This window comes from Coturnix japonica, unplaced genomic scaffold, assembly GCF_054131305.1.
Source record: "Coturnix japonica strain WE unplaced genomic scaffold, WE-NBRP24 Scf048, whole genome shotgun sequence".
Lineage (NCBI taxonomy): Eukaryota > Metazoa > Chordata > Aves > Galliformes > Phasianidae > Coturnix > Coturnix japonica.
In genome coordinates this window covers 398680-425448 of record NW_028188951.1, presented here as the reverse complement: position 1 = coordinate 425448, position 26769 = coordinate 398680, and the positions used below count along the sequence as shown (strand labels likewise).

At 41.9% G+C, this 26769-nt stretch overlaps 1 protein-coding gene and 1 long non-coding RNA gene across 4 annotated transcripts; both read right to left on the bottom strand.

The window, feature by feature from the left end:
• Window positions 1-269: 269 nt before the first annotated feature.
• GFPT2 (glutamine--fructose-6-phosphate transaminase 2) lies at window positions 270-16264 on the bottom strand. 3 transcript variants are annotated; one of them, XM_015875755.3, is made up of 19 exons: window positions 16200-16264; window positions 11654-11761; window positions 10931-11029; window positions 10137-10262; window positions 9521-9579; window positions 8864-8998; window positions 7283-7344; window positions 6628-6707; window positions 6213-6330; window positions 5346-5509; window positions 5138-5233; window positions 4941-5038; window positions 4492-4612; window positions 4098-4255; window positions 3855-3969; window positions 3125-3252; window positions 2325-2492; window positions 1761-1922; window positions 270-1136 (listed from the first exon to the last, which is right to left on the bottom strand). In XM_015875755.3, exons 1-19 carry the CDS (start codon window positions 16204-16206, stop codon window positions 1092-1094), a joined length of 2049 nt encoding a protein of 682 aa, XP_015731241.1. In that variant the 5' UTR covers window positions 16207-16264; the 3' UTR covers window positions 270-1091. The 3 variants fall into 3 exon arrangements, with proteins under 3 accessions (XP_015731241.1, XP_085388235.1, XP_032303249.2); XM_085532109.1 differs by lacking the exon at window positions 16200-16264 and adding an exon at window positions 12400-12546; XM_032447358.2 differs by lacking the exon at window positions 16200-16264 and adding an exon at window positions 12381-12543.
• A 3472-nt stretch (window positions 16265-19736) lies between these two features.
• On the bottom strand, window positions 19737-25947 carry LOC107320160 (uncharacterized). Its single transcript, XR_014940703.1, has 3 exons — window positions 25860-25947; window positions 21737-21829; window positions 19737-19847 (listed from the first exon to the last, which is right to left on the bottom strand). It is a non-coding gene; the product is annotated as an uncharacterized LOC107320160 (long non-coding RNA).
• Between the last annotated feature and the right edge of the window lie 822 nt (window positions 25948-26769).

Below are 26769 nucleotides of genomic sequence, written 5' to 3'. Positions count from 1 at the left end.
GTCACCGCGCTTCTGACGTCACCACAGGGCAGCGGTGGCACCAAAGTGGGACTGTAGGTGGGACTGTCTCTTCAGCACAGCAAAACGAGCATTTGTTCAAATACACCTATAGTGCTCTTTACCAAACATACGTGCCACACGTGTGTTTAATTATATGGTGATGTTCAGTTCTTGACATAACACAACAGCCCTCCTCCTTCTGGTGTCAGAGCATTGGTGCATACAAATGACTAAGGGGAGGGAAAAGAAAAGCCCCAAGACAAGAAGAATCTGTATAATATTTTCTTTAATTGCATATTAATTACATTGTACACACTTCAATCATAAGCACCTTTTGGAAGGTACCCTTATTTTGGCAGTTCCCTTATTTAGTTGCCCTGTACAAAGCAGGCAATGAGACACAAAACGCTGCTGGGCCTTCTCATGGTGTTACAGCTGAAAGCAGGAGGAGGAGCTAAAACACAGCTGAGAATTGACAGCCACAGGAACTCTTTGCAAAAGGTGGTGAAATACAAACCAGATGTAAACCATAGGAGAGGGGGGTAGGAAGATGGGAGGAAGAGAAGAACCTATTTCCAGTTTGAGGATGTAGTAGAAAAACCCCTATAAAACTGTACACAAAGTCGCCATGAGCGCTGAGCACGTCAGCTCATTATTACCAATGCTATCGATAAGCAACGTACTAAAAAAATAACTTAAGAAAAGCTATACAGTTGTACTTATAAATACTTTATCTTTAAAACTAGTTAAGTAGTGTAGGCTAAAAAAAAACGTTCACAGTTACTCTGAAGAGAGCTGTATATATATATATATTGCACAGTAGAAAAGTTCATTCAGTATATCATGTGTAAACAATGATTTTTATCTTATCCTTTGGCAATTTCGGGACTTAGAAACATTTGCTGTGAGCAAAAGCACTTGGGTAACAAGGCACATTGGAAGCTTTTAAAGCTGCAAGATAAATCCTTCTGACACCTGCCAGTTATCACTCTCTCCTTCCCTTTGAAAAACGTGTACCTATTGATTCAGAACAACACATTTCCACAAGCATAACAGAGTCTGGTAACAAAAATATCCACTGTTCTTGGCTGTTATTCTACAGTAACCGATTTGGCCAGATTCCTTGGAAAATCCACCTAGAATGAAAAGACAGGCTTTCAGTGCGTGACAGAACACAACTGGCATTCTTGCTTTTGTGCTGTTTTGGTTTGGTGTTTTTTGCTTATTTAGAAAAGAATTGCTACTGAGTTCTGCTTTATTCTGGACACGCTAATGCACACAAAAGAGTACAGATCTGTACATAACTCACTGTTGAATTCATCCTTGCTTGCAAAAACCTCCCAACAAATCTGAATATATTGTTTTGCACAGGATGCCTTTCCAATGGGGTCATCATTACCAAACTGACACACCTAGACAGAGTCAACAAACTAAGCCATAAAAAGTAATAAACTGTCCTCTGTTAGAGTGCAATGTCACACTTCAATGCTTAGCTTCCGGAATAATATTATCTGCATTCTTCACAAATCAAACTAAGCAAACAATCTTTACATTTTTTAGAACCACCTTCCACACCAATTCAAGAAAAGGCTGAAGAATTGGCAGTGAAATGCCACCTCTACTACTACACTAAGTACCAGTCGCAGCAATTATTCTAGTTCTTTGTTAGAAATGCCGTATAACCTTATATCTGCCTTAACATTGGTAGGAGGAAGTGCAAAACTGCTCTAACTGGAATGCTATACATAGAAAGCACTTACATCATATCCTCTGAGAACAGCCAGGTGGAATGAAAGCAACTGGAGAGGAATAACACTCAAGATTCCTTGAAGGCAATCAACCGTATGAGGCAGCTCAATGGTTTTGTAGGCAAATTTTGAGCTTTCCGTGTCTTCCTTAGAACACAGGATGATTGGACGACCCTGAAAATAAAGTTCTATAGTTAAGAGCTGGCTTAGAGCTGCTCTTATATATTAGTTCACAGTCTATCTGTAGTGTATTTGAAAAATAACAAAGATAGCTAACCAGGATAATGTTAGACCTGCATAATGGTTTTTGCCATTCACAGAAAACATTCAAGTCTCAAGCAACAATCAGTACAGCTTTAACATTATTCTCTTTGATTCCAGAGCACAAAACATCTACATATGACCACTTATCTCTACTGGTGTTAAACTGTGAGCTATGATGCTAAAATAGCACCTTAATCATAACTTTTTAAGTAGAAAGAAATGCCATTACCATCCTGCCTCTGAAACGTATTCAGCAAAAATCTAGTGTGCACAATTTCCTTCCCTACAACACTGCATTACTTTACAGCTTACCTGTCGAGCTGTGACCTGTTGCAGAGCATTCTGGCACTTGGTGAAGCAAGGATCCTTCATTATGACCATGATAACCGGCATTTGTTTATCTATTAGGGCTAGTGGACCATGTTTAAGCTCACCAGCTAAGATACCTTCAGAGTGCATATAGGTGATTTCTTTTATTTTCTAATGAAACAAATGCAAATATCAGAAAGTTAGAAGTAAATTAGACTAGAAATACAAGCTGCAAGCAGCAAAACATCCATCAATCAAATGCAGTTGCTATTTCCAAGGCTAGAACAGACACTCCTGTACACTGAGATCTCCAGCAGGCTGCCGGTAGAAATGGAGCTTACTCTTGCTCATGCACACACATTTGCAGAGAATTAAATGGACTAATCAACAGGAGTTTTTAAGAGCTTAACATCTAGCACCACATTTTTAACTTCTATGAGAGACGGATACAGCTCCATTACATGAGGATATTTGTAATTAATTTAGCAGTTTCCTGCATGAACATCTTGCCTGAACACCAGCATATTGAATGCAGTGTTTTAGGAGGACGTTTTCAAACAGGCCAACATTTTAAGTCATATTAAGTTGTAGGGTTTTTTAATTTTCTAAATACACTCCTTAAGTGTATTTAAGAATGACACCAAATTCACCTTATGTATGTGTTCAGTCCAACAGGATTAAACATTCTAGTTATACATGGCAGCAGTTTTAGAACAGCAGAATTAAAATGTAAATAAATATGAGAAAAAAATGCTGCAGAAACAAAAGCTCATTTCAATTAGTATCCAAACTATGATTCCTACCAGAGCTCCTTCCAGACAAGTGGCATAATTATATCCACGACCCATAACCAGCAGTGACCTTTGTTTGTATAGTTCAAGAGCCAAGTCATGTATCTTCTCATCCAAGGACAAGACTTCTTTAATCATCTCTATTGGAGCACATAAAAAGCACATATAGAAATCTCCATCAACTGGAAAAAAATAGTATTTCCTAGCTTTTTGTAGTATGATACTCTAATGGCTTTTTATAACAAATACACTTAACATAATTCAGGCATTAACTTTATATCTCTACAGTTTCGACAGTGTTTTAAACATGCTTCGTCCAGTCTTACGTAGAGTAACAAATTTAAGATGACTATTAGTTTAAGCAGAGTCTATGAATCCCATTTGAAATACTGAAGGAAGTTCCAAACATCTGTTTTAAAGTCAGTTTGGATTAGTTTTGTTTCATCTATACTGGTTTAAAGTGAAAGGCATTATAAATTTTAGATTACGTGTGTAGGAGATCAAGGAATAATTCTCAAACAAAGCTCTCCTACTGGAATTCTCATCCTCCTGCCAAGTTTTTTGGATGTCTATTTGTAAAACTGGCAAGTAGTGTAGAAGCTAATAGCCTATTCTTCTTACATTACCTACTTTTCAAGGAGAAAGAAAGAGTGAAACAAATATTTATAAGTTTTTTCTTGAGTAATATTTTATATTTCTATATTATCCATCAAACAAGATACCAAAGTAAGTATCAATATACCTGGCAATGATTTTAGTCCACTAATGATTTCCCTTCTTCTTTTCTGCAAAGAAATTCTGTCTTCAGACATCATGAGGCCAAACATCACAAGAGACACAAACTGGCTGGTATAAGCCTGCAGAAAAAACAGAGCATTTAGCATGAAGTGAATTAGTACGATCTCAATCTGAAGTGCTACAATTAAAACTATAATTGGATTACATAATGGTAAAGTATGAAAATCAAACACCAAACAGCTGTTACCTTTGTGCTTGCCACACCTATCTCAGGTCCTGCATTGATATGCACACCACAGTCAGTCTCTCTGGATATTGAGCTTCCAACTGTGTTTGTGATGCCAACTGTTAGAGCACGGCGTTCTTTGCAATACCTCAAAGCCATAAGTGTATCTGCAGTTTCACCTGGAAAACATTCACAACTTGACTTAAAGTTGTGGATAGGATAGCAACATCTCCTGAAAAATACTACAGAAGAAATTATTGTGTTCTGAATAACTGTATCCCTGCTCAAAACAAACATTTCAGCACTCACTTATTATCTACGTATTTGAATCATCCTCTTTTGCAACATTCAGAAAGTAATAACACTGTTTTTCATTTCTCTTTAGTTTGCACTCAGTAAAACAGCAGCAGCTCACCTGACTGACTTATAAAAAAGCAGACGTCATCTCTGAACACAGGTGTGTTCCTGTCCAAGAAGTCACTAGCAAGTTCTACCATCACGGGTAATTCAGTTAATTCTTCCAGTACTTGCCGAGTCTGTAATGAAGCAACACATGATATTTGTTAATATTACCACCCATAAATACTTGACATGGAAAGAGTGAGAAAGAATCTGAACTGATTCCTACTACAAAAATTGACAGTTCGATCTCACTGAGGTGAAAAAAAGTTACTTTTCTAGCATGGTAGACAACAGCACTGGAGTTTTAATAAAGAATATGGCACAAAGGCAGATTAAACAAATGCTGTAACCCCTCAACAAAAAGCAGTTTGTGGTACAAAAGGAAAAGCAGATGAAGATCTGTTGCACTAATCTTCCAACAACTAGGAGGTATAGATACATTACAGCTAAGGCTGAACGTACAGCTACTGCAGCATGATAACTGGTCCCACAGCCAATAATGATCAGTCTTCGGCATCTTCTGATTTCTTTTAAATGGTCCTTCAGGCCCCCCAGCAGAACTGTGATTAAACAAAAGAAAAAGTATGTATTGTATTTTCCAGTTAATATACTTAAAATCCTATGTGCTCAGTGCAGCTTGAATGCCTGGTCTGAGTTACCTGTGCTGTTCTCAAAATTCACCCTGCCTCTCATAGTGTTGACAACTGATTCTGGTTGTTCAAAAATTTCCTTTTGCATGAACGCACTGAAGTTACCTGTTAAGAAAAACATTACAAGGTCATGCTTATCTATTCATATAGTTTGTTATTTGGAAATTGTTACAGTTACAAAGAGAATATGGGCACTCGTTTACATGTTTCAGCTCACCCTTCATGATTTGCTGCAATTCCATTTGCAAGGTTTGAATGACCCGGGAAGGATCATCACTGGCTGAACGCTCCAGACGATGAATTGAAAGCTTCCCATCAGTCACTGCTGCAATGTCATCATCTTCTAAGAAAATTACTCTGTTGGTGTGCTCAATGATAGCACTGCAGGAAAAAACAAACCTGACATTTCAGTAAGAGGTGGCAGCAGCACTCCTCAAAGCAATTAAATACGCCATATTACATGTCTAGCCCCACTTCTATCTTCCTTTTGGAGCTATCTACAAACAGAGCCATCTCAAAGGAAATGGCTCCATCTGCTGCTTCTCCTGCACTCTCACAGCAAACTGGAGCAGGAGGCTCCAGCGCAGCTACTCACTTCAGCAAATTTGTGCCAATATGATTTTGCTTCTTGTGATCTTGGATAGATCCCCGAGGTAAGGATCTTGCTTTTGAGACAAGTGTGTACCCACTACCTGGGTTCTGCTTTAGTTTGGAACTTCACCACTATTTCTTCCTCTGATATCCCAGATGATAGCTGGATTAAAATGCCAAAAACAACACCTAATTATAGTCTGCCCATAGAAATGCCTGATAGTGGCTATTTGTACCACCTTCCTGCACCAGATGCATTTTACATAGAAGGCAAGGAGTTCATCAGCAGACACTGCACCAGTAAACAGTTCAAATGCTGTTGTCAAGCCTCTACCACTCAATTGTCTTATCTCACAGGCTGAATGAAGTAACTCTGATAAGAAGCTATCCTATTAGGACAGAGCTACGCAGCAACAAGACAGCATCAGATTTCCAGAACCATCTCACCCTAAGAAAAAGCAGTTCTTTGAGAGAAGTTCAAGTGCTTTACTACCTTGCATCCGAAGCAAAGAAAAATTCTACTGCCTTATCCCCAACAGCATGCAGGCAAGTAGAGCTGTCCAGTCTTTTCATTCGTGAATTGCACATGTTCTTCATATTCTCAATGTTGCCTATTGAAGAAATGAGGCACTTTAAATATAAAACCAGACTTATTCAAGTTGGAGATTACAGACTATACAGGTTAAAGTTACCACAGCTGCACAGTTATGCAAATACTTTTCAGGGGAAGGGAGCACTTTCACAGGAACTACACATTCAGCAGTGTAAAAACAGAACACCTTCAGATAAGATATCTGGAGCATCAGCAGGTAATTTTATAGTACAAAGACTAATTACATTTGTTTCCAATCAGAAAGTAACTAAAATTTTAGCTCTTCGAAACACCATAACTAGATTTATCAACTTACATGTTCTATATAAAACAGGAATCTGTTCAGTGGAAAGTTTGTACTTGCTTCTAACTCCAATGAGCAAAGGACTCCCTCTCCTGCAAAAGGAAAACATCCAAGTTTATACAAAGAAAGCTGCATGCAGAGAAGTTATAGGAAAACTGTGAAGATGAAAGACAGTGTCCCTTTTAACCTAAGTAGGAAGAACCTCCCCAACTCTGATCCTAATATTATTATATGACAGAAACTGTATAAACCTGGTTTATTTAAGACTCTCCAAAGCTTATTATACGACTAAGTGCCATATGCTTTTGTGATTCCTCCCCAATGATCTACATCCAGGTAGAGGGAAATGTAAATGAAGGCACAAGTTTGAGAACCATTTTTCAATATAGCTCACTTTAAACCGAACTAGCAATAGTTCTTTACTATCAAAATATTATTCCACCCTTGAGTATTTTATATATAGCCCCGTTTTAGACCACGGAAGCAATGAGCTTTCCAGTTGTATTACAAAACAGTCTTTATCTTCAAAATAAATTGTAATTAAATAAATAAATTTGTACCTTACCCCTTCCATCCCCTTTTTGATGAAGCAGAAATATTAGCGTAGTCTTATAATGTTCTTAACCTAATATGGCATGAATTACACATAAAATGGGCTTTTACTAACCTGGTAGCAACAGCTTCACCTGGATAATGGATGCTCTTGAAAACCAATGCAAAAGCACCTTCCTGGAAACCATGGAGACAGGAAAAAAAAAATCCTGAACAACTTATCTCAATTAGTCGTGCCTCATATAACTGGGGCCCCTCTCCCTGAGGAGGGCCCAAAGGAAAGCTCTTAGTACTATCTCTTCCTGAAGGGCAGACTGCACCTTTAAAAGGATTTGGTCACGTAGCAGAATAAGCTAACACAGTGCAATAGCTGAAAGATCAGGAAGCAAGCACTTAGGCGAGATAATTTGTCTCCTTTTATAAGTAAAAACAATACCTTCCAATACAAGGATTAAGGAAATCTCAAGAGAGTTATTGATAATTAACATAAAAGTTGAGTTACAAATTTAGTTTTAGTAAGAATATGCACACACAGGTTTGTCTATCATGCATTTTAAACTAAAATTCTGCAGCCACTATTTCTAGCTTAAGCAGCAAAATCTCATTAACGTGTTTACCAAAACAAACAAGGGAACCACCAAATCCCCTTATCCACAACAAAAACAGGAACGAACAATCAAGAACTCCACACTATTAATGCAGCTTGCAAAATTGAGAAGTGAAGAAGGGAAGAACAAAAGCTCTCCCACCCTGCAAAGAGATGGTAATGCTCACTCCTCTTACAATGCTTTAGTCTGAGACTACTCTGCACTTACTCTTGCAGACAGATAAAGTTACCCTTCCTCTTAACTAGGTTACTGCACCACTATTCCCTCCTGACCTTCTCAGACCTTTGCTTCATGTTTTTTCCAGCCCTGCTGGAATACTACAGAGCTGCTTTAGAGAGGAGGAAGAGGTCATATAGAGTGTAAGAAATTGCAGGAAGGGGAGAGAAACCATGTGCTTGGAGATTGGGGTAGGAAACAAAGCAAGCTTTCTCCAAGTTTGCAGTGCATCTATCAAAGATCTTAAGCGTTCACAGTGAAGTAACAGTAGATTACCACTTCACAGTTTGGGAACCAGCTAAGCCATGAATCATTACAGCTTCTTAGATCTATTTCCAAACTTTGGAGCCAAGGCATCTTATCAGACAAACTTGAATTACAGCAGTGATTTAAGTTTTAAAAGATCAGAATAGTCTAAGAAAGCATGCCATCCCTTGTGAGAGATATCAAGCCCCAGAGGCTCCATCAGTTACTTCAAACTTAGTTGCTTCACTCAAAAACCATGATAAACTCTTTCTTAAATAAAAAAATAATAATAATAATAATTAAAAAAAAAAAACACTAAAACTTATTATAACTAAAAAGTTAAAACAAACCCAAAAAACAGCAACAACAAAAAACCCACACACCCCAAAGCCACCCACCACCTTCTAATGCAATTTAGAAGTAAGCGCTGAAAAGCCTTTGAAGTTCCCAAATTTTTAATCTGCTTTCTTGCTCTGTTAAGCATCCTCCAGAGGCTGAAGAGCAATTTTTGCAGAATCTTCTAAGGAATCCTGCAGAGGATGCTGAGGCATAAATGCAGAATCTTAAGGAACATCATAAATAACTAACATTCAGTAGAGGAGGAGAAAAATGAACCTCCCACTTACCAACTGTTGAATAACTCTTTCTACCAAAGCTGAAAAACTGGTGTCTTCACTCTCTCTGTTGTCATACATATATTTGATCAGCTTAGGGATCGTTTCTGTATCTGTTTCAGACTCAAATTCATAGCCTTTGCTTTCCTGAAACATCATATAGGAAAGTAAAAGATGATTAGATGCTTAGGCAAGAAACACTTCATCTGTCTCTCACCAGATACTGCACAGTAAAACAGACTGCTCAGAACACTGCACTGGAGTAGTTCACACATATATGTGCATACCTATCTATACATACAGATAGATACACACATACATATATACACACATACGTACACATACCACTACAAAGACCTGTCTTGTCATCGCTTACACTCTCAGAAACACTTGCTTAGCACCTGTTAAGCCACGAGACAGGAGGGAACCCACTCCACACACACTTTCCATCAATTTGAGCACAATGCTACTCTGTAGGTAATTTGCATGAATAGTTACAAGAGCATACTGCAACTCACCATCTAAGTATCTTTCTTAGACTATCTCACGCTACTATTTTATAACTGACATCAAGCACCTTGAATTACAATTCTAACAGTCATGAAAGGCCAAACAGCAGATGGTAGGGTATTTACTTTCAGTTTTAGAATCAACAAGCCACAAACTCACCAGAAATTTTCTCAGGTCTTTGTAATTTGTGATGATTCCATTATGGATAACAACAAATTCTAAAAGAAAGATAAAGAAATAATTAAATACACATACATAAGTAACGGAAAACTAAGATATTTAATTCAGAATACACAACTTGAGAAAACAGCTTAGTAGTACACTAGGAACTACCTGCTATCCTTTTTGGACCTACAGTTTACTCTAATGTACAGAGCAACAAGATGAAGTTTGGGAATTTTGAAGGCATACAAGAGTTGTTCCAAACCATACACCCAAAAGAAGAGCACCAAGACATGCCTTAAATCAATCTTTTTCCAGCCATGACAATACTGATGCATTTAGCTTTTCCTTATCTTTTAAAATAGAATGTTTTCCTTTGACTAACTTGCATCAGTCTTCAAAGAACAGACCTCTTAAGCTTTTTACAGTACTGCTTTAGCCTCAAAGAGGCTATTTTATTGTTCAAGTGTCTAATCTAAGTAGAACAGCAAAAACATAGCCCTAGTATGTGACATAGATAGCCTCTTTTCTTACTTGCTTTAGGGTATTTGTACTGTGTGGATTCAAGGACTTTAAATCTTTACAGTTTCAAAGTGCTGCAGAGGATACATACCGTTCCCTTTATCTGATCTCTGAGGGTGACTGTTTATTGCACTTGGTACTCCATGGGTCGCCCAGCGAGTATGAGCAATTCCAAAATGTGTTTCAAAATCTGCTTTGGAATCCAAGCCATCTTGTTCTATACACAAGAAATTCATCTGATTCAATATTTAAAGTTGAGTCTGTCTCTCACTCACACAAAATTAATAAATAAAACTCTAAGAGAATTCCTACAGCAAAAAATCTAAAAGTTATCTCCTGGCTACTTTATAAACCATTTGCTTACTTGACATTACACTTCAGATAGTTCAGGCAGCCGTGATTAAAAGTTTGTTTGGCAAGACTGAAGCATTCTCAGCCAATAGTAACAGCTAGGCCAATAGAACTCATTACCACAAATAATAATATAAACTTATTAAAACACAGCTTCACAGATGGAAGCACAGCATAAAGCAGATTGCAATGGCAGCCACCTGCTTAAATGCTCATACATTCTGTCAGAGTCCATGTTCTGACATTTCAGCTACCAAGCACAGAAATCACCAAAGCGAAGCAGTAAGGGAGCCCAAGTACTGAACAAAGAGGCAACTAAACGAGAGGGGAAGTAGACTGATAATTTCACAGCATGGTATCTAGAGGCTGGATTGCTTTTCAAGTGCAGACTATTTAACCAACATTAGATTACATAATGTAGCTATTTCTGCTACAAAATCGTAACAGCAAATTTCACAGTCCAACTTTCTGCTGAGATGCAGATATTACCTGGCTGGGTGGCCAAAGTAAAGGGGTATTTTTAAAGGCACTTACTATACAACTCTTCTTCCAGGGCCTTTACTTTTCCTCTTTTCTTGACCAGTTTGATAAACCTTTCCTTATCTTCATTATTATTTCCATCAATTGCCACTCCTGTAATATGGGACACAGACACATGTGCCATTGAAAGCACGAAATACACTGGATGAGAAAATACAACCGAGCACATGCAGGTGCAATGGTTATTTGAAAACTATCCTTCCCAGAGAAATCTGTCACTAAGCCTGCATATGTTCCAATCAAACTGATTTTAAATCACTTAAAATCAAACCAGGTTGACATCTAACCATGATGAAAAAAAGTACAAGGTTCACCTCAAATTGTGCTTGAGGATACACTGATATATTTTGTCTGGTAAAATTACAAAACTCAAATTAAAAGTTCAAGCTTCCTCATCTTTTCACTAGGACTTACAGGCACCAAAAACAACAAGGCACAAACTAAATGACTCTCAAGTCTTCTTCCTCACACTTCATTTACTTTGCTTAGGTGTACTAAACTTCAACCACCATCTGATTCCAAAGCTGAACACCCAACTGGAAATCCTGAATAAAGCTGAAAGAAACAGCTCCAAGAACTGAGACAAATAGTGCTGATCTTTCAATCCGAAAGACAACAGTGAAAAATCTGATGATGCTGAAAGCACCCAAGAAGTCACAGAGGTAACATACGTAGCTATTGGTTGTTAAAAGTGACATGTTGAGTTAATTCACATACCTGCAGAGTCGTATCCCCTGTATTCTAGTCTCTGTAATCCTTTTATCAGGGTTTCAAAGATTTCCTTCCGAGTCCGAGGCACTCTGTAGTTCAGATAAGCAAAAATTCCTGTTTAAAGAGGAAAAGCAGAAGGAGGATTAAGAAAAGCAAATTTTGTTTTTAGTCATTATACCTTCAAACACAGCTTAAAACTCTTTACTATCAGCATTACAGAGAGGCCCTAGGAGGATACCACCTCTCATTTACTGCAATTCTTGCTAATGGGTTTTTGAATTGAAAGAGCTCAAACACAATAAATGAATCAGGAGTATCACAGTGATCACAAATACAAACTTTCCTGGCTGATTTACTCTTCCCATAATACCCACCAGGAGTTAAACAGTTGAGAGAGCTTAAAAAAAATGAAATAATTCTACTTTTCATGAAAACCACAGCTGAAAATGGGAACATCGTGATCTATTTCATATCCAAATCTAAAACGAGACATTCAAAGAAGGCACATATTCAGCAGCCCTACCACAAGGCGATTTTTGTAATCAAAGGCACAGCCCTAAATACCCATGGGTAGGTACTAAGCACAGCACTATTTTTGAAAGGCTCCAGCTTAATCTAGTACACAACAGCCACTTCAGCAGGAAGGGAACAGGGAGGCCAATATAAAGAAAGGGCAGAAGTCAAAAGGATAAGACAACAAAGGAAAGAAACAGAAGATGCAGAACAGGCTCACCCAAAAACCAAGCGCTCACCCCTGGTGCTGCCTCACACAAAGCTGCTGCCAAACCCTGCACAGACATCGGATCCCTTCGCCTGCCCCACATCACTCAGCTCAGCTCCTACAAGGCAGCACAGGAAAGGCACGCACTCCCTCCTTGCCTACTTGGCAAACAGAAGGAGCCTGAAAGAGCCCGCACGTCTGACCTCGCTTCTCTTCAATAGGCCACTCATCAACCAAGAAGCAGCTTTTTTTTTTTTTAGGTTTTGGGTTTTTCCACCACCTCCCCCCCATACACACAACGTTTTTTTTCCCCTCTTAAACTGAGTTTGTTGCGGTAACATTTTATCTTTAGCAAAGGTTTAACAAAAAAAGCATCACCTGCAAAGGAAAGTACAACTATTTATTTCCTCTGCCCACTACCTCCCTGGGGAGTCGTCTATCTATAAAAGTAAACTGTGCCCTGATATTAACCCTTGTAAATCTGCATCCCAGTACAACAGAGAAGTCTGATCTCACTGTTTCAAGCTCACAGAAGCCAGACTTAAAGAGCTCAACAGATAAGCAGTTTAGAGACAAGCATTTTAAGTAGAAAAAGCCTTTGTTTGAAATTCAACACCCTTTTCCCCTTCAATTACAGTAGGAAGAAACAGCTACAATGATGCTCCAATAAATCTTCTACATACATATTATTGGGAATTTGGGACTACTTGGTGTGAGGCCATGAATGCTGCTGATCTGACAGGGAGACCAAGGGACTGTTACATTGGTCTCTGCATTTATCTTGGAAGGATTAGAGGCTGCAACACAGATTTCTGCTTAAGAAGTGAGATTTATGAGGATCTTCGCCTAATTGTTTCTAGAAGCCCAACATTAATGGAGATATAAAGGTATTTAAAGAGGTATTTGGGAATTTGAACAGCAAAATACTGTTCTTCATGGATGCTTTGAAAAAGTGTGCCTCCAGTTATATAAAGCCACCTTAGACTGAGAGCGTATTGATCATTTTTCCAGACAGACATTTACCGTTCTCTGGCAGTAACCACGAACCTCAAGAGCAGCATTCTTCAATACAGATTTCTCAACATCATTCCAAAACATTGCTACACACCTCGTTTCAGACTCAGCTCTACTTTCTAGGCCAGATTTCACAATGTATTTAGGACATATCGGGCTTGTGAGTTTCATGTGGCATCTTGGACGATGCAGAGCTCCAGGAAAAAACCTTCCTTTGGGACCATCCTCACAATGCTGACAGTGTGCTGCGATTGTTAAAGGGATCCTTGTTTGCAGGGAGCTGGGGCTGAGCTCACACACGTGAACCAGGGGAGGCTCAAAAGTCACTGGGGCCCTTACAACAAAAGCAATAACTGCAGCCTGACTTCTCAAGAAACACATTAAGACCCTCTGACTTAAAGGAAATCAATCTTGCTCTCAGCACTGTTTCTCTGCTACTTCTCTGCTTCACAATAAACCCACTCGCCTATTTTCTTCTCTACTCAGTCATCGTTTTGACTAGATTTAAAGTACATTGCTCAGCACGCAGAGAAGCAACGTTTGATAAAGAGCTCTTATAGCTAAACTCCTTCTGGAAGCAAATCAGCGTGACTGAATCCTTGATGAATCATAAAGAGAGGTCTGTGATGCTAGAAGTCCCTTTACAACAGCCTCCCCAAGCTGTTGGAGGCCATTTCCAGAGCTTGCTTCTCCCCAATAAAGACCCAAGTGTTCTCTAAGTTCATGCAATACTGATGCGATACACATCCAAGTGCTGGCACAACATAAGCAATGTAATACTTTCCTAAGCGATACAAACACATACTCCAATGAAATGACTTAAGGAGCGTTTTACCAGGGCATTGCTTTCTTGACCTCAGCGATGAGTCTGGTTTACAACTTTCCACTACTACCCAGTTTGCATAAAAGCAGAAACTACGTCAACCATAACACAGCCTACCTTCAGGATCAGACACTCACAACAGAGGGTTGTTACAGACACACAAAGCAAGGATGTCCATCTGCATGCACACCATGGCTTTAAAGTTTCCCCTTTCAGGATTGCAAGCTGAGCACCAAGAAGAGCGGGAGGAAAAAAAAACATTCACTGAGTATTTTTTGTGGGAAAATTCCACAAGAATCCTTGCAATGGCAAGATTTCACCTAAATCAAGAAGGGGGCAGCCTGTGCTTGAAGTCTGAGCAGAAAATATTATTAGTATTTTAAATAAATGGGTACCTTTAATGAGGTAAGCACAGCGCTGATGCCAGAAACAGCTCTGAAGCAGTCCCAGACACAACCTTATATCCTGACAAAATGATTTATTTCTTTTTAAATAGGTAAGAGTTTTAAGAATATTTTTTCCCACTTTTTTAAAAAATCTGCATAGTTTTGCTACCCAGCCTTTAGATACATGAGCATGATAACATCTCAGCTTCGTTTCCTGAAGAGCATGTGTACGTCAGTACTTCAGCACTTAAGGACATTGGCATCAAACCTTCTTGTGCGCCCTAAAGAGAGAGGAAATGTAACAGGACACATTTCTACTCCTAAACCTCAAAAACTCCCATGTCAGAGCAGTTGCAGCTGAAATCAGATGATCTATAGATCAATCCCTTCCTATTTAAACTATTCTTTGTGATTCTGTATATTCAGCGTAGGAAGGCGATTACAGCACAGCTTTTGTGTTAACAACCACCTTATTAAATGGGCAAAGATTTAATAGTTTGGGGAACAGACCAGTGATTCCCCAGGGCTTTTTACTCTCACCTATTCTGCAATATTTGCCCATTTTGCTACTGCTGAAGGTGGCGGATCTCCAGACACTGATGGAACAAACTAACGTTGTGGCCTCACTGCCTTTGTGAATTACTGCTCCGTGCCATTCCACACTGAGTCAGTCGCTCCACCCCAAGCTCACTGATCTACCAAACTCATCGAACAGCGTTAACACCCTCATTTCCCAACCATAAGTCTCTGACACCATCACTGCGTGCCTCATTTGCTGCCCATACCTTTGGTGTGCGCAGAGCCAATCTCTCACCTGAGGCTTTGGGGACAGCCACTGGGTCACGTAGGTGCTAGCTGGCACCTCCTGCTCCCATTCAAGCAAAAGGCTCCCAGGCAACTCGCTTTTTGAGGTTACAAAGAGAACGCAGAAGTAGGAGAACGCAGGTATACAGCTAAATAGCTCAAAAAGAACACTTTTGGGGAGAAAACCAGCTTTTGGTCAGCCTGCATCTCACAAAGAAGGTTTTGTCCGTGACTGCTAAAAATGACAGGCGCAGATTTTTCTCCTTTCAACAAAAAAACTTATCTCTGAGGTTCAGGGGAAGACTCAGGGAGGGGACAGGTGAAGTTCAGCTTCCTCTTCCCTCATAACCGGAATATATTGCATTAGTGGTCTTTGTGCCCTTTTCATCTCACCCACATCACACCTTGAGCAATCCTACACCGGATGCCGATATGATCTTCGCTGTCTTCACGAGATAAGGAAGGTGGATAAACTCTCACCAGCTAAGAATGAGACTCCATCACCGCCTTTGTTTGCAGACCGCAGGCTCTCCCCGGGGCTGGGCTCACAGCTTCACCCCGGCAAACACTGCGGGCAGCAGCGGGCGTCAGAGCTCGGGGCCGTTCCCCACAGCCCCGCTCGCCCCCTCTCCCCATACCCACAAAATGGACGCCCCCTCCCATGGTCTCTCCGCCCCGCACCGTCCCGCTGATGCCTAAGGAACAAAGCAGCCCTCGTCCGGCTCCCGTAGTGGAGCCAGCGGCGATAACTCGTGTCTCCGTGCTGGCGCTGCCCGCGGCGCCGCGTCTCGCTCGGTCACTCACCGCACATGGCGATCCGTTCTCGCTGACAGGAAGCGCGGCTCCCACCCGACGGCCCGGCTGAGGGCTCGCCGCCTTCTCGGCAGCCTCTTATAATGCGGCCACGCTGCCTCCGCGCTCATTGGCCGGGCCCGAGCCCCGATCCGGGTGCACGGCGGGGGCAGAGCTCTGGTGGAGGCGGAGGGGCCGCGCCGGTTCGCGCCCAGACCCCGCCCGGCTCCCCCTGCCCGGGGCGCCGCGTCTCGCCCGGCCCAGCGCGGGGCCGTGGGGCTGAGGGGGAGCTGCGGAGCCTTAGAGCGGCCATCCTGTCAGCGGGGACTCTGCGGGATGGGCAGGGGAAGCTGTCCGAGCTCTGCACCCCGCTCACTGGCATTTAAAAGCACTCCACAGCTCTCCATCACCGCCACAAGGGCCAAAGGTGATGGCTGTCGGCCTGCGGCAGAGGATTCCCTGCAGCAACAGCCTGAGCTCCCGGCTGGGTTGTGTGGTCCTTCTGCCATCGCTCCCTTTGTGAGAACAGCACTGCGGAGCCTCCCAGTGCTTCAGTCCTGCGCTGTGTGCTCCTTCGGGCTGGACACAGACAGGGCATGAAGATGCACAGCCACACAGATGTGACCCACACAGCTTTGCCTTTTCTGACCGGATTTGTGGTGTTTTATCTCATCTCAGGAAGCCTCTTCTGAGCAAAGGAACAGCAGAGCACCAGGGCCTTGCAGCCTGCTGCTGAGGGAACTGCCATGCTGCTGGAAAACGTAGCTCTGGCAGCCGTTTGAACACGATTCAAGCATAGGGTACTGTATTTAATCTGAAAAGCCAGGGCTTAGTTTATCTAACATCTCTTTTGGTAGAAAATCTTTATCAGAGGGAGTGATTGTGCCAAACTTTGTCACTTTTGCGGTTGATGGTAAGGTTGAATGAAAAATAAAGATCAGAACCATCAACACTTAAGCTTACTAAAAAACCCTGGTTCTTCCTTAATGTAGAACAGGAGTTTATAAAGGAAGTTACACTTCAATTTTATGACAAGATTTAAAATATTTTGAAGTCATAAAAAGAAATAACAGCACACTATCAGAAACAGAAACTGTGCTTCAAACCAGCTTCTGAGAAGGAATACATCTACGCACACTTTTACGGCCTGTGCATGCAGCATCCTTGATACCAGCCCCTTTAGTTTCCTTCCACCCACCCCTCAGAATGGGGCCAACCAGGTCCTGATTTGCCATGACTGCAGCCCCCGCTGTGCCACCAGGCGGTTCCTTTTGACACCATTCCTGTTTGTCTTGTTTTCAGATCACCTTGCTCCTCCTCTGAAGCAACCTCTGGTCTTGAGTTTCCCCAGGCCTAGCCCAGATGGAAGGGGAAGTTACTCATCTCAGCCACATGCATTAAAGGGCATTGTTATTTATATGAAATAACATAACAGGTCTTTTTTTTTTTTTTGCTCTCAGTATAACATGGGTTTTAGTAACTTGTTAGCTCTTGATAGTGTTTTATTATTATTATTATTTTTACTCAATTATACCAAACTTATGATCTTTCATAAACCAGCACAGGGGCTAAGAAATATACACAAATACAGATGTACGATAGCTCAAAGTTTCACCACTTTCAGCTGTTCTCCCAGTGCTCAAGGTTTCCTCCTTCATAGCCAGCCCATCTGCTCCTCAGCCTCCAGTGAATTATTTTAAACTACCACTGATCTCAATTTGTTGCTGTTCACGGGTTGGTGTGTCAGCACCTGGGAAGGCTCAGACCTCACTGCTGCTGCTGGTTCTGGGGTGGTAGCTAACACGTGGCACAGGCAGTGGGAAAGCAGCACTGTGGGGCTTTATTTAAAGACATCACTGCAACACTAATTAGCAAAGATCACAAATAAGAGCCCAGAGTTTCACTCATGCAAGAAATTTCATCTTCCCATGTGATATTCCCATGGAAAATGCTAAACAAAAAAAAAAAGACTCAGCTGAAAGTCTGAATTGCACTGATTAGTGGGTTAATGGACTGCCTTGATTACCTACCAGCCAACACTTCCCAGACTTATCTGTCTAATACCATTTGGCTTCTCCAAGATGTTTTGGAAGCATATCAAAGAATACACATACTGTATTTTGGTGGGTCTGTGGCTTGAAGGAACACATTTTGCAGCACCCAAATGAGATTATCAAAACGATCCCATCTCTCATTAAAACCTGCTTAAGCCTACAAGCCAAAACACGTGAAAGTATCCTCAACCATAAGCAATAGGAGCAGGATGTCTCCATTCTGCTGTACTCTGAAGTGCTCCTGTCAGGAGACTCCTTAAAAAAATTAGTGATTTTACAGAGTCTATGATTCAAAAGCTGCCATTTTTCTGCTTTAAGAGACAGGCAGCTGAGAAGCGAGTAAGGTCAACTGATGCAATTTCACATGAAAATCTGAATGCAAATACAAAGTGATGCTCTAAAGGTCAGAAATTTTTGCCCAGCTGCTACTTTCTTTTCTTCTGTCTTTGCACAAGTGAGCAAAAATAAACATAGGAAGTAATAGGGTACAATAAGGAGAATATTATGTCCCTGCTTTAGCATCAAGTAACAAGGGAGCTGCCTGGGGTGCTGTTAGGCAAAAGCGAGGAGCAATGAAAATCATTCTGCGTGGGGTTGGAAAGAAGGATTTCTGCTTATGTTTTTTGTGATCCTAATGCTGATAGTAGTTCTTACAGCGCTCATTATCTGCCCTGAAGAGCTTTCAGCAGCAGTTGGAGGACAAACATTTCAAACTGCATTTGCATAACCAAGAGATTCAGATACATTTCTATGCAGCTTGTTCTTTTCTGCACTAGACACCAAGGGACTAAGCTTCCTACTGAGGAGCTTTAGTAAATACAAAGTTGTCCCAGAGAATAAAAGGACCAAGGCATTGCCATTAGTACACAGTGACAGATGAAATAATAATGAACTGTGATATGGAAGAAATGCAATAAATATTAGGAAAAACTATATAGGAGGAATAGGAGGAGCAGGTAGGCAATAGACTGGACTGCTTTATGGTCCTTTCACTAAGTGACAGTGCTCAGCTTGAGCACTGTCCTATGAGGCAGCACATGTGAGTGAATCTGGGTGTGATACAGAAGATGGTGGGTGAGCAAATGGAAGTTATTTCCAGTTTCTGTCACTAGAGCTGGGTGATAAAATTCCTTGTTCACCACCTTTTTTAGGCTGCTGAATGAGTGGTGCCTGCAGATTCTGAGAACTAATAACCTGCAGCTAGATTCATACTGAAATAAACAGCAGCAGCTCCTGTGTTAGTAATGATAAATCAAGGAAAAAAGAAACTGGAGAAAGGGAACAATAACAAGAATTGCCTCAAATCTTACTTCAAAATGTAAAAATCGAGAGACCAAAAGCTGCCTTCGTACATCCACCTTCCTCAGATGGACTCCTGCACCTTCTGCAAGCTTTAAATACTCCCAAGAATGATATTTGCAATGTTGAGAAGAGCTGAGCACTGTTATGACCATTGCTTCAGTTTTAACAGTGCTGCTTCCTTCCAAGATCTTCAGGATTATTTGATCTGCCAGCTTAATCTGATCTCTTCCTCTCATTTCTGCTTACTCTGGTGGCAGAGTGAGTGCTGTTAACCCACAGCCATTCCTTTTGAACTGTCTGAGGTCTGCAAATAGAGGAAAAAACAATGTGGGGGCTAACCTTGCTGGCACTCAAGGCAGCTGAGTGGTGCATGGCATAGCGCCTGCGTGCTCAGGACAGGACACAGCCAGGTCCCTCTGCATCCAGCCCAGCTCCACAGCCAGTCCTGAAGACGATGGCTGAGAATTAAGCATCCAGGACTTCATTCAGCGACAGCTTTGCAGCAGAAATGCCACAATGAGCTGTATAAGTAACATAAAACCAAACAGGCTAATTAGCTAGATTTGCAATACTTGAAAAACTCAAAGGTGCTTATAATAATCACCCATTTAAAGCACTGGGTTTAAAACAGCATTAAGTAGTTCCTTGAGTTTTTGATGTAAATTCCTCATAGCAGGAACTGCAAAGAACTTAATGGGAGATGGCAGGGAGAAAAAGAAGCTCTTGGAAGCATTCTGTAGCTTTTTCATGCGAGCTCGCTTTCGGTGCAGGATTAGTTTTCTCAGCATGTTGTGTGGTCCTTAGGTCAAGAGTGAAAAAGCTGACTGAGGGACACGGGTATCTGTGTGCCTTCCCCCACCCCTCTATTTCTGGCTATCAGGACCAGCCACTCAGTGTTTTTCCCATGTACAGGATCTCACAGACCATGTGGGGTTGGAGGGAGCAGAGCAGGCTGCTCTCAACAGCAGGAATACAGTGCTTCCCAATCTGCACCCACACTGCACAGCATGGTGAAGCACAACTCTTGTGCTGTTCTGGTTAATTCCTGCTCCCAAATGCATGAACCTGGCTTGCTATTTTGGTAAGAATAATTCCATTCCATTCTTTTCCTGATTTGTTTTCTCAGCTTTCATACTTCAAGGGTTTAAACTGGCCTTTGAAAGGAACACCTTTGAAGCTAGAAAATAGTTTTGCTGCTGGCTGCCCTCTGGTTTGCCCTTTAGACAGCTCTCTGGCAAGGAGCTTCTGATTTTGCAAATCAAAACCTGCTGTTCTCCAGCACACATACCAGCACTATCCACACAGCAAGAGAGGGGAGGGCTGAATAAAACCCAGCTTCCCCCACCCTCACGCCCCTCTACATGGCTTCTGCCACCCCTGCCTTGCAAGAAACTGCTATAGGAGGGGCAGGGAAGTGAGGTGCTGCGAGGATGAGGTGCTTCTGCAGAGCTCCTCGTATCTGCAGTTCCAAATGCAGATAAAACAAACCAACTGTCTACAAACAGCCCATGTAACAAGATGCATCTGTCTTTACCTCACACGTTCAAATCCACTGCCCTTATCATTTCAAGATAAGCATCAGAAGGTGACCTACTGAGAACTTAAGACTTCCCTTCTTCTCTTTTTAATACTGTTGATGGTTAAAATAGAGATGAGGCACTGCTGTATTTAGCACTGCAGCTATGGTGTTACACTGTTTAGAAAGAGACTGGAAGTAAAGAACCTCATGCACAAACACTGCTGAATACCCACAAGTTACCCGAGATTCCCCAGCTTTAAGAAAGACATTAACATTTAATATGGTGGGTATGGGATACTATTGCTCAACAGCTGATGAGGTTAGAAGGAAACTCATCTCACATGTGAGTTGTTTCACAGATCTTCTGTTAAGGATTTCTTGCACCATCCTGAAACTTCTGATACTGATTACAGTCAAAGATGGGGCAAAGGCTGGAAATCCTTCTATCTTCCATTGGATTCCAGCATCAGAAAATGCTCTTTAGAAGTAAAGGATTAAATGAAAGAACTTCCAAAAACAAGAGCTTGGGCACACAGAAGTTGATGCCTTCACCCAAAGCATCAAACCTCAGAATCTTACACTCAGAGCAGCTATAGTTTTCGCTGACATTCCACTCTATGACCTTCCCACCAGGGCCATGCAAAAGCACACTGAGATCCACAGCATTTCCTTACCTGCAAGCCAGCTTTGTGCTCTCTAACAACATCACACATCTTTGCACCCTCTCCACTCTGAGCACCCACCTCTTCTGAGCTCATACTGTGCAGCTGGTGGGAGAGATAAGAGCAAACATGTACCAAGACTTGTCTCAATTATTTGATGTGATATTTGTGATCTGGACAGAGACTATCAATCCCAGTCCCACCAGCTCCTGTTCCTATGTTTCATTTTGAATGCAAGAAATAAATCACAGCTACAGCTTCTTTGCCTTTTTTTTTTTTCCCCCTCCCCAACAGCTTATGATGTTCTTTTTGTGCCGCCTTCAACAAGAGAAAAATGGAATGAATTCTGTTTAAACAAAAGCATTCATTTGCTTAGACTGCCTCTCAGTGCCCCCCCTGTGTCTCCATTTATAGAGTTGTAGAGTTTTCAGATCTGCCTCTACCCCTTGTCAAAAATCAGATTTGTGCACATTTGCATTTCACACTGGGGAATTCAAGAGAAACCATGTACAAGAACTCCTCAGAGAGGCAGATATGTATGTTTTCTATACATTAGTTATATCTTAAATGGTTTTGCTCTTAAATATTCTCTCCAGTCATTACATTTTTAATTTCAGGTCAAATTCAATATCCCCCCCCCCCTCCACCTTTTTTTTTTTTAAGCTCAGCAATTTGTCAGCAAACATGGACAGTCCTCAATTCAATTGACCAAACATGAGTGACACACAAAACCAAAGCAGCCACAGCCCATATTTGCACAGCTGCATGCACCAGGCTCTCCTCCACCCCCCACAAATACTCATGCTGCAGGACATGAGGAAAGCTGCTACTGCGAAGGCTGCAGCAGGGAGAGGGGAAGGTCACAAGTCTCTTTACAAGCCATGAAAGTCCCGCTCACATCTGCAGGGGAAGTCATGCTAAAATCTTAAAGCCATAACGGTGTTTGTATTGCTGGTCGTACAGCTTTACACACAGCATTGCCACAGCCTAAAGGAGCACCTGAATGCAGCACCATCACTTCAGATTCAGAGCTTGGCCTCTGCCATGTCATTATAGTAATGCTTATGAAATCAAGTTTACCCATTCAGATAGGTGTAGAATTTAAGGAATGAACAAGCCATCATTTAATCAGGATTTGTACACTTACTAATCCCAGTTTTTCATGAGAGGTGGGTTACCTCTAAGCAACTTCAATGAACGCAGTTTTAACTTGGACAGACTAGAACACCATACAGTTACAAGGAATCCTCCTATATGGAATAATTATACCTTACATCAGGACTTCTGGTTCACTGACAGCATGCAGAGCTAAAAGAAGTCAGAAAGGGCAGCTTCAGTCTGTCACATGGTGCTGGAGTTGGACTGAGAATTTCAGTTCTGGGAAGCAGCAGCAATGTGTTCTGGGGAAGGCTGGCTGCTCACATGGGCGCCAGCACTGACACCTTGGCACTAAGGACCAGACGGCTACTTTGCTTCTCACTGATTGCCGTGAAGCGTCACTTGAGCATTAAAATGAGTCATATTAAGGAAATCCCAGCTAGGATTCTTCGCCCTCTTCCAAGAAATGGAAGATTATCATCTCCAATAATTACACATTCCAATTGAAAGAGGAAAAAAGAAAAATCTGGTTTCATTTTCTGAGTCACTTTGTTTACTGGCTGTTGAGGTGCAAGGAGCACAGATGTTCAGTGACGAAGCACAGCACCTTCTCCATGCTATGGACCAGAGATGCAGGCAGCCGAGGTGTTAACCTCAGCCCAACTGGGGAGAATCATCAAGAAAAGCTCCTTTATGTCATAACTTCTGCTTCTAGGATGCTATGACACATAGGATCTGCTCCCTCCTTGTCTGCAAAGGAGGAGAAAACAGAACTCAGCCAGGAAATCCAGGCAGACAGAGAAGGAGGAAATAGCAATTTTTCCTTCAAGCAACTGAGTCTCCCAGTTCCAAAGAAGTTTACCCAACTCTTTGAAAGTCCCAGGCGTAGCATGGCTTTGTTAGCCTGCATTGACATAAGTCTCAGAACGTTGCCCAGACTGTGGATGCCTCTGAAGCACCTCGGTGTTCACAACTCACACAGCTTTCAGAAGTTCACACTGGAACATCACGTGTGCCAAAATACTTCAGTAGATGAGGTTTCACATGCACATTCTCTCTCTCCACCTTCCCTTTATGTATGGAAAAGGAGGCTCTCCAAGTTGTTATTTGTCAGAAAAGCTGTTGGCTCTGGATGAGAGCCCAGCTCGCCCTGCAATGTAGCACTGGGGGAGTGTAACAGGATAGGAAAGTGCCACAGGGAGCAGGAACGTTTCTCATCTGAAGGCTGCTGGGAAAGCACACAGTGCGAGGAGAGGTGGCTCCTGGGGCATTCTGAGGGCACAGACCTCAAGGGAAGTGGCTGCAAAGGGTTAGAAATGAGCTGCCAGGAGATGGGGCCACTCTGCTACCCCCTACAAAGAGTAACCCTGAGCAATACATCCAGTGAGCCTTGCTCCCATCCCAAGTCAGGGTATTGCAGAGCAACAGTCACCATACAATTTATTTCTGTACAGGATTTTGTGCTCCCAATAGGAAAACTGGATCCTTGTTGGAGAAACTACACAGTTCAAACTTTTCAGGGAGTAAATTAACATCACCCATCTCCCTCCTTTTCCTTTAAGACATCAGCACAAATACAGTCTTGACTAGCAAGTATCTTGTTGGTGTTCTCCAAATAAAGCTGAATTCCAGAGAAGCCCTTAAGAGTTTTTCTCCTCTGTAAAGTCCCTCCCCCCCACCCCAATAAAGCAAACCAAGAAAAAGAAATTCAAGTGTTTGATTTTCTGTCCAGTCACTTTTTTGGTGAAAGAGAGCAAAGCAACCCTTTCATGCTGCTTGCAATGAATTTTCAGCTCTGTTTGCTTTGACTTGTAGCAAAGCCAAGGAATTAAAAAAAAAGTCTGAAAATTTCCACTAATGAATTCCAGACTTCTGGACAGCAAAACCATCTGCTTTCTCCCAAGCCGTGTTGTCAACAACTGAGCACAGCTGTATGAAGGGCAACAAAATATCGTGCAGTCGCTTGTGTTTCTGCACCCCTACATTTGCAAGTTCCAGTGCTAAGCTTCATAGCAACATTCACTTCTGCAAAAGCTTTGCAACATTGCCCTGACTGCGCTGGGCAGACAGGTAACATGCACAACCCACTTTTCACTGTGGTTTTTGTTTTTCAAGCAAAGCATAATACCAGGGCTTTAACTGTCTGGCCTGAGAGGCAGGAGCTGGGATGGTGCTCATCAGTGATGCCAAATAGCTCAGGGTCTCCTCTTGCACCTGAACAGCACAGTGGCTCTCAGAAAGATGGTGCATATAAGTAAAAGGATACTCCATAAGCTTATGGCATCTCTCAAACCAAATCATTGCACTGACACCACAGACGGCTGGGCAAATACTTTTGTCCACCATTTGTTTGCTCACTTGAAAGTGGTGCGGATGCCATGCAGCAGCCTCTACAAGAGCAGAAGCCATCACTTCCCATTACACACATTCAAGGCAAAGAACTCAAAGTGCAAGCATTACATTCTTTCCCTTTTTGAAAAATAGTATAGGTTTCATAGGGGCTTTAAAGAGGGTCAGGACCTCCTCCCTGCCATATCTGCACACACCAGCTCCAGGATCCTGGTTGCTGTTTCAAGGGAAGATATCAGTGCTGAGATCCAGCAGCTACAGCACTAACCTGAGCCCCTCTGCATTTACCTCAGCTCTGCAAGTGAACCTTTGTCCCTTTGGACATACTCAGCTGAAGGATTTGTTCCTTGCATTCAGCTCACCTTCCTCATCCACCTGACAGCTCATATTCCTGGAGAACTCCATCATGAGACATTGCTTAAGTTAATTCTTGCATCTTGGAGAATCCTCTCCTCAAGTGCAACTTCCTAAATGCATTTAGAAAATAAATACAAGCTAAAAATAAAAAAATAAAAAAATCAGCAGAGCTAATATAGAGGTTTCAGTGCACTAATAAGAGAGCCACTGCAGAAGACCTTCAACTCATTCCTGTCAAGTTCCCTTAATTCCTTTCTACCAGCTTTTCTCTTTATTAAGTACAGGGGAAAGGAGGACTTGAGATCAATGCTTAGAGGTTAGAAACACTCACCTAACACAGAGCCGGTCAGATGGTTCCAGTAAGAAATACTCAGCAGGTTGTGCTTTGGTTGTTACAGCTGACCTCAATTCATCTTTTCCAGGTAGGCTGGGAGAAAAAACACAACTCAGAACAGAGAATGCTTTCTCTCCTAATGGCAGAGCTCCGAGAAGTTTCCATAATCACTAATAAATACCACTTCATTTATTCTACAGACTAACAAGATCCAAGACTCTGTTAACAGCACAAAGCATTGCTTACTCCTTGCCTAAAGCCCAGTAGATCCCTATTTGGTTGCTAACACCAAACCACACTGAGCTTCCACCTAATCCATTAAAGTTATTGAAATATAAGAACAAAGGCAACTTCACCTCCACAGACAAAACCATCTAGGTCCAGCTTACAGGGCATAAATGCTTCAGCCCTTAAGTATAGCTAAGGTTCACCCAATAATAAGAGCTCAGCCACACAGCAGCGCAATTTGCCTCATCCACACCAACTGAGAGCAGCTGTGTTAATTTACAGATGTAGAATGTAAGATTCTCAAGAAAAAAGCAACATCACACACCTGCTTTGTGAACCTCAATTCTATTTTCCATACAGGTGGCTTAAGTAATTAGGAAGAGATCCGAGCTTTCAGAAGTAACATTTCTGAATGTTGCATCCGTCAGGTTCTGCTGAAAGCTGTGCTTTCCTTTCAGCAGCTCAAAACTGAGCATCTCATGGAAGTGCTCAGTACAAGCAGTAGGATGTGCTGCATGTTGCTGCAGGGAGCACCTGGCCTCACAGCTGTCCTGCGTGTTAACCCGTGAGGAAAAGCAGCCAGGAGCAAAGCTGGAGCCTGGTTCTTCCTTTCTTGTTCACAGCGTTGCTTTCTTGGGTTTTACTGCTTCGTATCAGCACCTGGAGAAGCAGTGCCATC